Source organism: Alosa pseudoharengus, unplaced genomic scaffold (genome assembly GCF_046254945.1).
Source record: "Alosa pseudoharengus isolate Yale_2024_CS ecotype anadromous, Long Island Sound unplaced genomic scaffold, YU_APseudo_1.1 YU_APseudo_1.1_scf_2, whole genome shotgun sequence".
NCBI classification, from domain to species: domain Eukaryota; kingdom Metazoa; phylum Chordata; class Actinopteri; order Clupeiformes; family Clupeidae; genus Alosa; species Alosa pseudoharengus.
In genome coordinates this window covers 46118885-46130975 of record NW_027468663.1, presented here as the reverse complement: position 1 = coordinate 46130975, position 12091 = coordinate 46118885, and the positions used below count along the sequence as shown (strand labels likewise).

Genomic DNA, 12091 nt, shown 5'->3' with positions numbered 1-12091 from the left:
CTTTTGTTACTATTCATTACTCTACTTTGCCATGGAAGCATTCATTGAATGAAATATGAATATACATGTATTTTATTTACCCTGTACTATAAGGATAAATCATGATCATTTTCTTGTTTTTATACCTTTATACTTCTACATATTTAAACAATATTTTCATGTAACAACTTCAATTCTTGTACATATAAGCTTATCTATTTTCCTTTGCACTCTGTTTGAATGGGGCTTTTAAACGTGATTGAGACATGTTGAGTATTGGCTTTTTATTGTTCTTTTAATATTTCTTTGAAATAAATGGACAGTGCATTCAAAATGACCTTACTGGTGTCTACTAGATTAAAAAAAAAAATCACTTCAAATTGCACAGTGACATCCATACCCACTAGATGGAACACACATTGCAAGTCTTTAATAAGCCAAATGCATATTCATTGTTCGTCAACACTTAATACCCTAAAACATCGGTGACATGTGCAAATGATAAAATGGAAACTGAGTTTAATGCATGTATGACAACATATTAAGAAGAAACCCTCAGTAACATGGGCCAATATCACTGAGAGTATCCGGCAGGCCCAGTAAGTGAAGATGAAATACATGTCATCCACAGATTCATTTCCCCATATATATTTCTAACATGTCTATACCTTCAAAACAAAACAACAAAAGGGGTTAAAGTGCATGGTCCAATTAATTTAGGTGTCCTTTCATATAAAAGTAAACAAGAGTGATTGTGTATGTCTAACTGATGTTTCTAAAAATATTCACCAACAGTATACCAGTATAACTTACTTTTGCACAGCCTTTAAATTGCAAATTTTCAACTGCAAGGGTTGCACATTCAATTTAGCAATGTTTGGTGATCACCATGGTACCAGAACTGCAATCTACAGGTCACTGAATCTGAATGTCTCACTTGTCTAGGAAAAGATGCGGCTATAATAACCAGTCACAGTGCATCCAACTCAGATGAATTTTAAAATGACTGACGGAGTAGCTTATTTGTGAGGCCTGGGGACAGAGTGACATCACCGTCTCACAAGCCTCTCCACTGTCACTTCAGCAAGAATTGGCCACAAGGTCCCTTTTCAATTTGAGCCGCACAGAGAAGCAGGTGAGACTGCCTTCTGAGAGAGTCTAGACCGTTATCCTCTCAGAAGTTTTCCCATGTCCTTGGAACAGCAACAAATGTTCACCGGAATCGCTGCGAAGACGGCTGGACAATGACAGAACCTCAGCTTGCATACCACTGGTCCTTTCAGGAGGCCTCGAGCTGGTGTAGACTGATGTGTACAGGAGTGAAGGATGGGGCGGGATGCGCTCTCAATGAGCAGCTAAAACAGGACGAGTCGCATGGCGAGGGGGAAGGGACTCCTTGGCTTGCCATTGGAACGGCCAGAGATGCGTTTACAGTCTTGAGAGTCGTATTCTTTTGCATGATGCACAATGTCTGTATGGGAGGCACAAGCTATGGTGAGGCACCAGTGGAGTGGGCGTGGGAGTGTTACCATATATGGGATTCACAGTGAGTCATTTTGATAACACCAACTCCTCCTCCTAGTCTTCGGTAATTCATTCCGCCGTAAAGCCTGTCAGGAGTTTGTCAGAACAAAGTTGTGGTTTTGTTTGAAGTTAGAAAAAAAAAAAACAAGACAAATAGGAGGAATAACAATGATGATGGCAAACAACTACTAGTAGTTCAGTGGAAAATCTTACCTCCATGTATTGGCATCAGGATCATACACCTCTATTGTTTTCAGGTATGTCGTGCCATCAAAGCCACCGACGGCCATTAACTGCCCATTTACAACTGCTAGACCCACCTGCAAGAGCAAATTTGAAATGTATTTTCTGCTACAGGCTTGTAAGGCTTCTTTAGTGGGCCTATATAGAGCTGCAACAATAGTTTTGTTGTCAACTAAATGAATCGGCAACTATTTTGGTAATTGGTTTGTCTCTTTTTAAGGTACATTCCTCAAAATTCTGCAATTGCAACTTCTTAAACATTCTTAAATATTTTCCTCCTCTATGAAGCTAAACTGAATTCCTTTGGCGTGTGGACAAAAGTGGGTGTTTGAGGACATCATCTTGATGAAACATGTTTTTCTTAAAAAAAATTCTGTCATTTTACTGACCAAACAACTAATCAATTTAAAGCTGCAGTTGGGAAGTCTGACAGATTGAGGGGACTTAGCCAAAATTTTGAATGTTTACAACTCTCATGGCCCTCCCCCACTACCACAGAGCGCCCTCTCATCGAGTTTGTGCTCATCAGTGCGCACCAGACTGTGACTGACAGTCAGATATCACACAGCCCTACTCTGATTGGAGCAGAAGAACCGGGAGCCGTGGATTTCTGCAAAACAAATAACAGGCTCTAGGTGGAGGTAGAAGTGCGGCTTTTTTTCTAAAACCTGCTGATTTATGTTGTTCTGTTGGAGCATAGTGTCGGTTTCAGTGAATATGATCAAAAAAATCTTGCCAACTGCAGCTTTAATTGAGAAAATAGTCAATAGATTAATCAACCATGAAAAGCCCAAATCCTTCACAATGTGAAAATGAACCACAGCTCCAATGTGCTAACGCCATCAGACGGTCCGCTGAAAGACTGCTGAACCAATCAGAATCACCACAAAACCACAGCTACACACCCCACTTCTTCGAGACGTCATGGCAACCACGGGAGACCACTGATTGGTTCTGGGGTTGTATCGCTCCGCGCTGCTCAGTTCTGTGGTGTCGTCCCGTCCGCCCACGGAGTAGATCATGTCCTGGTACACAGCACAGCCTAGGTGCTTCCGCCTGGTACCCATCGGCGCCACCGTGTGCCATCTGTTCTCCTGGGGGTTATAGCGCTCCACTGCAGACCACACAACAGTCAGTTGGCCAGTCAGAAACAGGACTTCACAGACAACATTATCATCACGTATGTATGTGTACAGCATACTGGCCAGTATACAATAACAATGCAGGTTAAGACCTGTGCACCTCTTATTAGTAACAGCGGAAGCAAGATCCACCGCTGTGTGTAAACCAAAGCACATGTGAAGTGAACGAAGCAGAGTGGTTGAGTACCTGTATTGAGAGGGGACGTTCCGTCTGACCCCCCCACTGCGTACAGAAATCCCCCGAGCACAGCAACAGCCACGCCTAGCCGCCGGGTGCTCATGGAAGCCACTCGTGTCCACTTATTCTCCTTGGGGTCATACCTGCAGCGATGGGGGCGACAGGACAGACATGAACCACACATATTACTGAATTCCATTTTGCCTTGGTGCCTCCAGGCAAGAAGTGTAGAGTGGTGAAGGCTGGCCATCTCTGAGGAGATACGGACAGGGAGACCTTTGCCTATAGCGGGATTCATCCAGTCAAACCTGCTCCTCTGTAAATGCAAGTCATCAAAGCTGCCCTCATGCTTGCGTCGTTGTTGTTTGCTTGTTTTATTTGTACGTATTGGGTCATGTGGGTAATGCTAAACTGAGACTTGCCACTTCAGAAAGTATTTAAATGACACACAGCACGTATACACTGTCATGCAGATAGAGATAGAGTCAAGCTCACCTCTCCACTATATTGAGACAAGAAACTCCATCTTGACCTCCAACAGCATACAAGTAGCCTCCCAGCACAGCTACGCCTACACTGGTTCTGCAAGTACTTGTGGGGGCCACATCGCTACTCCACTGGTTGGTCTTGGGGTCATACCTGTGGACATGCACAAACACCATCATACTTCTGTTTCTGTTTCAGTAGGGGCAGACCGTATTTTACAAATCCCAAATGATGCATCACCTGCGGTTCCCTCACAGAAATGATCCATTATTCATTATGAATCACTGGGCATTATTCCCACATTTTGTGACATTTCAGCATGATTACTGATTATGGTCAAGCAGTAGCCCACCTCTCCACACTGTTTAGGTATGAGGAACCGTCATGGCCGCCGACTGCATAGAGGAGGTCGTCCAGCACACTGACCCCGACCCCACAGCGGCGCTTGCTCATGGACGCCACCATGCGCCACTCGTTGGTCTGCGGGTCGTAGCGCTCCACGCTGGAGATGGCATCACCGCTGCACCAGCCCCCCACTATATAGCAAGCAGAGGAAGGGATGAGGTCAGCCCCATGAGTTATCACCAGAAATCCACGCACGCACGCACGCACGCACGCACACACACACACACACAAAATCAATGCTTTTCTATTTTCTTACAGCTCTGAGGTGAATCAATACATCCAAACATACACACAAACATCTGAAGTAGTCAGTTTCAATGCAGCCCATACCGTATATCCCCTGTTCAATAAAGATACACCTGACCAACATATAGATGTGCTTCTGTTGTTAGTCAGAGGCTATGATATGATGGGCTGCTGTGCACTTCCTGACTCCTGCCTACCTGCAAACAGCACCTCTCCACAGCGGATGGGTTTGCGGGGCCGAGTGCGAGGGCCTTGCATGAGGGGGCGCTCTTGAGGCAGGAGGAGGTAGTTCTTGGCTTCATCCACCAGATCTCTGATGAAAGGGGGGGGGGGGGGGGGGGGTGTCAGAAAATGTCAATTAAAAGACACCTCTGAACCTCTGTTCACCACTGAGGTGAAAAAACATGCACATGTATTACATTAGGCAAACCTTCTCATTGCCAGGCAAAAAATCAGACTTAAAGGATAATTCCGGTGTGATATTGACCTAAAGTGTGTTGAAACATGATACCGAGTGTGAACGTATGTCTCATAGCTCATCTCGGCTTGTCCCCTGCACTCAGAAATCTGACGCTAGTTAGCCGATGCTACCAAGTTTTTCGATGGGGGTGCCTCAGGCATCGGCCTAGCCATGCAAATAAATCACTGTTTTACACCATTTACGAGGCTCAAAGTAGCTCCATACTTCATTGGTAGACTTCTGAGGGCCTTGACATTTAAAACGAGACATTGAGAACTTTGAAAAAGCACTGGTAGTTTATTTACAAGACGATTTATACAGACAGTATCTTCAGGAAGTTTACCGTTCACCGCCATCTTGAATTTAGTCACGATAAGTCGAGTGACGAGTACGAATGAACAGGTATGATAAGGGATCAGATTCTAAAAATAATTCCGTGGAAATGCATGGATTTCAGTTGCTGCTACTGGAAGCAACTGGAATCCATGCATTTCCACGGAATTAGTATGGAGCTACTTTGAGCCTCGTAACCAAGTGCAAAGTGGGACTCATTGCGATTACTAGCTGTCAAAAGCTCAAAGAGACAATAACGAGGTGGTATTAATAGAATGGCTGGATGAAAACCCTCGTTCTGAATCTCTGGCCCCTGGAGTCTGTGGTCAGGGAGCAGAAGTCAGCATGGAGCTACAGCATGAGTCATGATAAAACCCACCTGCACTCCTCATCACTCTTAATGAGGGGGTCTGACCCCACAGTGCCCACCAGGAACTTTGGACTGAGGAGTGGAAGACGAACATGCTGGAGTACCTGTTGCCACAGAGAGATAAAAGCCTTGAGAAATCTGTTGTCACGGTTCATCTTACATATTCATCATTCATGATATAATGGAAAACAACCCAAGAACAAACACTCTGTTCTTTAGGTTAAATTAATAAACATCTACAGCATGTCTATGATTTTTCTACTAAGCCTAATATAATAAATATGTATTACCTATATGAACTATATTTTTAAAAAGAACAGCAGGGATGTGAGTTAATCTATTATGCCACTATGTTGTATTGACGGTTTCTTAATTAAAGTGTAATTGAATCTGAAATTGGAAGTTTATACTGACCCTTATTGCAAATACTACATCTTATGACTATAAACATAGTGTATATTGACTATGGGAGGCAGGTGTGTGTGTGTGTGTGTGTGTGTGTGTGTGTGTGTGTGCGCGACCTGTGGCAGCTGAGGTCGACGCTCCTGGATGCTGTATTTGACCCAGGCCATCACCGCATTGAACACCTGCTCCTCACTCCGAACATTCAGCTCATCACTGGAGATGATGTCTATGAGCTGATTGGCTGGCAGTAACATGAACTCTTCACTCTCCATGACCTGGCACAAGGAAGGTGGGTACACACACACACACACACACACACACACACACACACACACACACTTTTCAAAACGGTGTTTGGCTCAGGATAGTAATAGGTACTAAGCCAGAATCAAAGAGGGAAAAAACACAAAGCTGTGACACACACACTTGCACACTGGACACCCAATAAACAAAGAAAGGAAAAGACCAAAGCAGGACTGGTCTTCCATCTCTCAAGAGTATTCACTGGCCGGGGATTTGGAAAGATTTTTCAACCGCTCACAGAAACCCAATTCCAGCAATTTACAACATGACACTGTACAACAATAAAGACACTACCCCATAACCACACCAAACACATTGAAACTCCTCTTGTTGCTCACTTTGACAATATTTTTAATATGCCTGAAACATTTTAATTCTCCTCTCAATTAAAGAAGGACACTTCCTTTATGTGTTGAAGTGCAAACTCACTGCGCACACACACACAAAAGTTCCGGTAATTAAAACTCAGGGGAGAATCAGATTTAGCTCTCTTCCTTGGGGTAAAAATAACGAGGAGCTGCAGTGTCATCAAGGAAACCCGAGAGCCGTTGCTACTGCTAATGCTAGCGAGAGCAGACACCCTGGATTCTGACGGGATCATCTTTATAGCCTGGAAGTGGGGCTAAAATTAGTGGCAGGCAGCAACACACATCCGCGCGAGGGAACACAGAGGGCTTGGTTCTTAATGAAACCAAAGTCACCACAGCACTTTGCTGGTCTGACATCTGTTGCCTTTCAACTAGCTTTAAGGGAGGCAGAGCAGCATACAATCTGAATAAACGTACGGGAAAGCCTAACAACAGAGAAAACAACGGTGAAAGGGTACACAAAATAGATTGCTCATAATGAGAGAGAATAGGCGAGACATACATAGAAACAAGAACTCAGAGAGTGACCGAGGCTTGTCTGTGTCTGTTTGTGCGTGTGTGTGATTGACAAACAGGCGTCACCTCTTGGAAGTTGTGCTGGGTGAACTTGTCGGCGATGCGCAGCAGCTCGCGACAGGAGTGTGTGTCGGCGAAGGCGCGGATACCGAGGCAGTTAGAGGGGTCCAGTTGCCGTTTCAGAAACTCGCAGCATGCCTCCTGGATCTCGGCCAGCTGCAGCAGACAAGCAGCAGGCAACAGGGTCTGAACGTTGCCCTCCTCCACAGTCACCTGAACGCCACAGCACAGAACATCAACCTACTGCCACACACCTGGACACCCGCTTAGCCTGCTCAGACGTACAGGGAAGCATGCAGACACTTACAAAAATATTAAGAATGCACCATATTGGATTTCTGTCAATATCTGATTTGCTGATATTTTCAATCTCAATTTTCCTATCTGCTGATAATACAATTCCTAAGCTGTTATCTGCCGATAGCGGTGTCGTACCGATAATATCATGCATCCCTACAACACATGTTCGTTAAACACGCACACACGCTCACACACACACACGCACACAGTGATTATTTGGGTGAGATGGATGGAGAGAGAAAAGGGGAGGGCCAGTGAATAACAAAAGATGGGACATGTGGGACTGAATAGCAGACAAAACAAACAGTGTGTGGGACTCTCTCCAAATAAATACTCAAACAAGCATAATGCTTGGCTTTGTATCTCTCGCATTTCCACCGTGATTGTAAATATGGCTGCTTAAGAGGAGACAGTGAGCAGCTACTCTAAATACAATAGTCTTATAAAAACACATCTATTATGTTTTACTATTCCGCTACTTACGTTTCATCATTTCTATTTTGGGTACAGTGATTGAGAACATTTTACAGTCATGTCATATCAACACTAAAATAAAACAGCCATAGACATAACTCAAAAGTTACTTTCCTTAGTATCAATTTATTTATACACATTATTATTATTATACAAATTATTCACAAAACTGTGAAACTGTAACTAGTTACTAATTATCAGTAAATCCCACAACACTAATGAGAAGTGCTACTTGTGTTATACATCTAAGACTAATCAATAACCGCATCAAATCTACAACAAATAAACTCTTCCTGAATTCCTTGTTAGCACAGATGAAAAACAGAGAACACCAAAAACTGAGAAATGCCGCCGAGTCGTACCTGTGAGGTGTAAGCAAAATCAATGAGCAGCTCCATGGCGCGTTCGTCGATGTCTCGGATCACCACCTCCGTCTGCCTGCTCTCCGCCAGCTCCCCTGTGAACATGGCCCGGAAGTAGGGGCTGCAGGCCGACAGGATGACCCGGTGCGCGTAGATCTTCTTGGCTCCAACCACCAGCACGACATCGCATAGCTCCCGGTGCTTGCGTAGCAGGTTGATGACCTCCAGTGTCTGACGGGGGTGCTTGTCGGACACATAGGGCATCCGCGCAGGCTGGGGGACCCCCTCTGGAAGTTTGTTGGGGTCACCAAGGGTGCAGCGGCTGGTGATGTCCATTCCGGTGTTATCTGGGCGTGCACTGGTACCCCTGGGTGGGAGAGAGAAAAGTGACGATTTTCAACAGGTGTCTGTGTGCATGTCAAAACTACATAGGCATTCACCAGTCTGATGGCATAATGCCTCTAACAACTCCCTATGTCGTTATAAACAAAGAAAAAAACAGTATTTATGCTCCCTGTTAAAACATTTTCCTTTAAGCATTTTCTAAGTCTGATCAGCAGCAAAATGTGTGTGTGTGTGTGTATATATGTGTGTGACAGAGAGATAGAGAGACAGAAGGAGGCTGAAAGAGAGAGAAGTGTACAGGACAGAAAGACCCCAATCCTAGACTTCTTCCTGAGACTTTTTTTTAACCACTACACATCAGTCAGTCACACAGAGTCGCAATGTTTTCCCTGATTCTCTAGCCTTTGTTACCAAACACTGTCATTAGTAAGCCTCTGCACTCTGGTGAAAGTGGAATGGCATTCTGTCAGCTTGTTCAGTGTTTGATCATTTCAAATATTCAAACATTCAGTCAATCACATCAGCCTCTTTCTAGCACTGGATATTGGAATAGATTTTGACCAAATTACTGTTGCTATTTGATCAAACAGCATAATAGCTGTCTATTAATATATATATATATATTTTATATGTATATAAAAAATATTTGAATCCAACACGTATCTGTAAAATAACACTGGTTATACATTCAGATATAACTCAGTGGTGCCACAGTTGAGGTGACTGGTGGTAAGATTAAGTTTACATCATTTCACTTACTCACTGTCTGAAATGTCTTTATGAAAAAGTTGTGCTAGCTACCTGTAATGTACATCATCCAAGCACACCTTAGACCTACAGCATGTTGAGGTACGCCTAGCTCTTAAGAAAGGAAGCTACCCAACATGCTTCTGGCACCATTTCAGAGATCATGTTTAGCTGGTGGCTGCATAGACTCTACTAAACCTGTGAAACATGTAATTTACTCTTTACCTCCAACACCTGAAATACAAATTGATACTTCCAGTCTGAAACACACTATAAAAATGTAATGGATGGAACAACATGAACGATAAAATATTCAACTGATCAGCTCTGCAGTTGCAAGCTTAGAGCTTTAACCAATGGTCCTCTAGAATTACTATCCATGTCTGACTCTCCATTGCCTGTGGTCATATTAACTGATAAAATATCTGGGCATATTAATACTTTAGCAGGACTTGGCCTATTAGTCTTTCTAATAAGTTTCCACTGTTTGGAATGTGTCCCAATCTGTTTGGTTGACTTTCATGTCTCTAAGAATCAGAAGTAAAACATTTTCACTTGATATTTCTACAACTGACAACAAAAAAATCGAATCCACTGAAATGTGTTAACCATACCGTACCAAACCACACAGCAACACTGCAAAAATCTAATCCAAACACGTTGTCTTACACATACCTGAATGGCTGAATTCAAGATTTTGTGAAGTCGATGCAATTACACATCATGCTATAACTGTTTCAACAAATGGATATTTCCCCATTAACTAAATCAGCTTTGATGCGTAACTGCAGGGAGCATGTCTTACTTAGTTTATTATAAGAATATGAAAAGTACGTAATTTAAGAACAACCTTTAAAAACGTGTGAATAATGTGAATAAAAATATCTGAAATAACTTTAGCATACTAACCTGCGCATTGGCTTTCCGTCCATGCACAGAAAAAATAACCCTTCGTGGTTCACCTTTCTGCTAACCTGTAATGCAAATAAACATTACGTAAGCTGTGATCTAACTTCCATAATTAATGATTGTGAAGACAGGATCTGAAACATGTTAATGCATGCAAACACCACAGTCGGCTAGTATTAAGGGAATCCTGAATTAATGACTGAAAAAAACAATCTCTCCCTTTCTTTAGCTGGAAATGCTTCCCGCAAACTTAAACATTGTTGTAACCACAATATGATGTGCACTTACACACGACATTGAATTAAAAATGCAGCAGCTAACGTGAGAGTGTTGGTATGTTTTCAGATCTCTTCATTCGTGCCAACACATAATCTAAGCTTACGAGTTATCTGGTCGCATTTCATGCTAACTGTCACAGCTTAGCTACAGTGTAGAGCCAACTACGCCTGTTAGCTACGGGTACAGCGACACAGCGAGGATAACATACCAAACTAAATTGCTAATCGACTTCACTTTATTGCTGGCCGTCAGCTTGGTTTGACCTCGACCTAAATAACACTTTACGGCGTAATACATATCACTAACGTCATCAAAGCTACCTGCTAGCTAGCTACCTAGCTAGATTCCACAAGTAGGCTATTTGTATTCCGTAGAAGTGGCTTCAAAATAGCCTGCCAGCTAGCTCACTATCCCAGTTCTGTGTTGACAGTTGTTTCATTTTACATTACATACACGTGATTAAAATGTCGACCAAACCAAACGTAAAAGAACAATCGATACCTCATATATCCATTAAAATGATAAAACATCCGAGTTTACTTGTCAAAGTGTGGGATTTCAGAGGTAAAACCGAAAAGGGCTATTTTATTCCGTCTGTAAACCCAGACAGGATGTGCATAAAAAAGCGCAGTCCCCGGGTTAACAATTGCCTGTCCTTAGTTCCGCTTGAGTCTAAAGCGGCCTAAAGTGGTCTAGCCCTTTAGCAGGCCTATTGATACATTATCTAAGATCATTTACACCGAAACACTGTATCGATCTGTCGTGCCATATTGGATACTGCCTATACAATTGCCTAATGACAGTTATTTCTTTAACTGTAGCTTACCAATTGCCTAGATATGCCAAATACATTCAAAACTGAAATGTGTTCCAGGACGTCACCTGCCAGACATAGAAGATAGATAGATAGATAGATAGATAGATAGATACATTATTGATCCTCAAGGGGAAATTCAAGGGTCTCAGTAGCATACAGACATAATAACACACAACATGCACTTACAGCCGAAATGGTAAACATAAGTATAAACATATAACTAAACTCCACTGTACAATAAAGACAGTAGAAGATAAGAAAGATAAGAAAACTAAATACTAAATACACTATATAAGTTAAATTAAGAGTCCAATGTGCTTGAGGGTGATCAAGCATAAAACGCTTGTAGTGACAGGGCCGGGACTGGTGAGGTGCTAAAGGGAGTGAGTGTCATGGTGAAGGTGCAAACAGTAGTCCAACCATAGCCCTTAGTTATGTGTGCCTGGCAAGGTGCTCAAGAGAGTGAGTGTCATGGTGAAGGTGCAAAAAGTAGTCCAACATTAGTCCAACAGTGCAAGAGTAAGGTCTAGACCAGCATAAATAATATAGACAAATAGGAGAGTAAAGTATAATGTAGACAAGGTAAAATAAAAAACTATTTCAGTGCAAGAACAGGTTGAGGTAATAGGGTTATAGCAAATCATTCATTCAGTATTGTATCAGAAGCCTGACCGCAGCCATAGATCATGTGTGCTAATATAGCATGAAAAACATGAAAAACAGTGTAGCAGTAAAACAGTAGTGAAAACATTAGGCTGTGTACAACAGTAGTAAGCAGTAGTGGGCAGTCAGTACTCAAAAACATGGACATGGAGAGGGTAGAGAGGCAGACAGACTAAG

General features: G+C 42.7%; 1 protein-coding gene across 3 annotated transcripts; it reads right to left on the bottom strand.

The window, feature by feature from the left end:
• Positions 1-248: 248 nt before the first annotated feature.
• Positions 249-11034, bottom strand: klhl20 (kelch-like family member 20). 3 transcript variants are annotated; one of them, XM_076295225.1, is made up of 13 exons: positions 10936-11034; positions 10156-10220; positions 8155-8521; positions 7025-7231; positions 5888-6046; positions 5376-5470; positions 4401-4516; positions 3905-4088; positions 3562-3705; positions 3076-3209; positions 2652-2860; positions 1717-1823; positions 249-1589 (listed from the first exon to the last, which is right to left on the bottom strand). In XM_076295225.1, exons 2-13 carry the CDS (start codon positions 10176-10178, stop codon positions 1505-1507), a joined length of 1830 nt encoding a protein of 609 aa, XP_076151340.1. In that variant the 5' UTR covers positions 10179-10220; positions 10936-11034; the 3' UTR covers positions 249-1504. The 3 variants fall into 3 exon arrangements, with proteins under 3 accessions (XP_076151340.1, XP_076151341.1, XP_076151339.1); XM_076295226.1 differs by having other exon boundaries at positions 10975-11017; XM_076295224.1 differs by lacking the exon at positions 10936-11034 and adding an exon at positions 10444-10910.
• Between the last annotated feature and the right edge of the window lie 1057 nt (positions 11035-12091).

Coding starts and splice junctions, on each gene's coding strand:
- klhl20 (XM_076295224.1), bottom strand. Junction 8,522..10,155: donor GACGGAAAGCCAATGCGCAG/GTTAGTATGCTA, acceptor TCTCCCACCCAG/GGGTACCAGTGCACGCCCAG. Junction 7,232..8,154: donor ATTTTGCTTACACCTCACAG/GTACGACTCGGC, acceptor TGTGGCGTTCAG/GTGACTGTGGAGGAGGGCAA.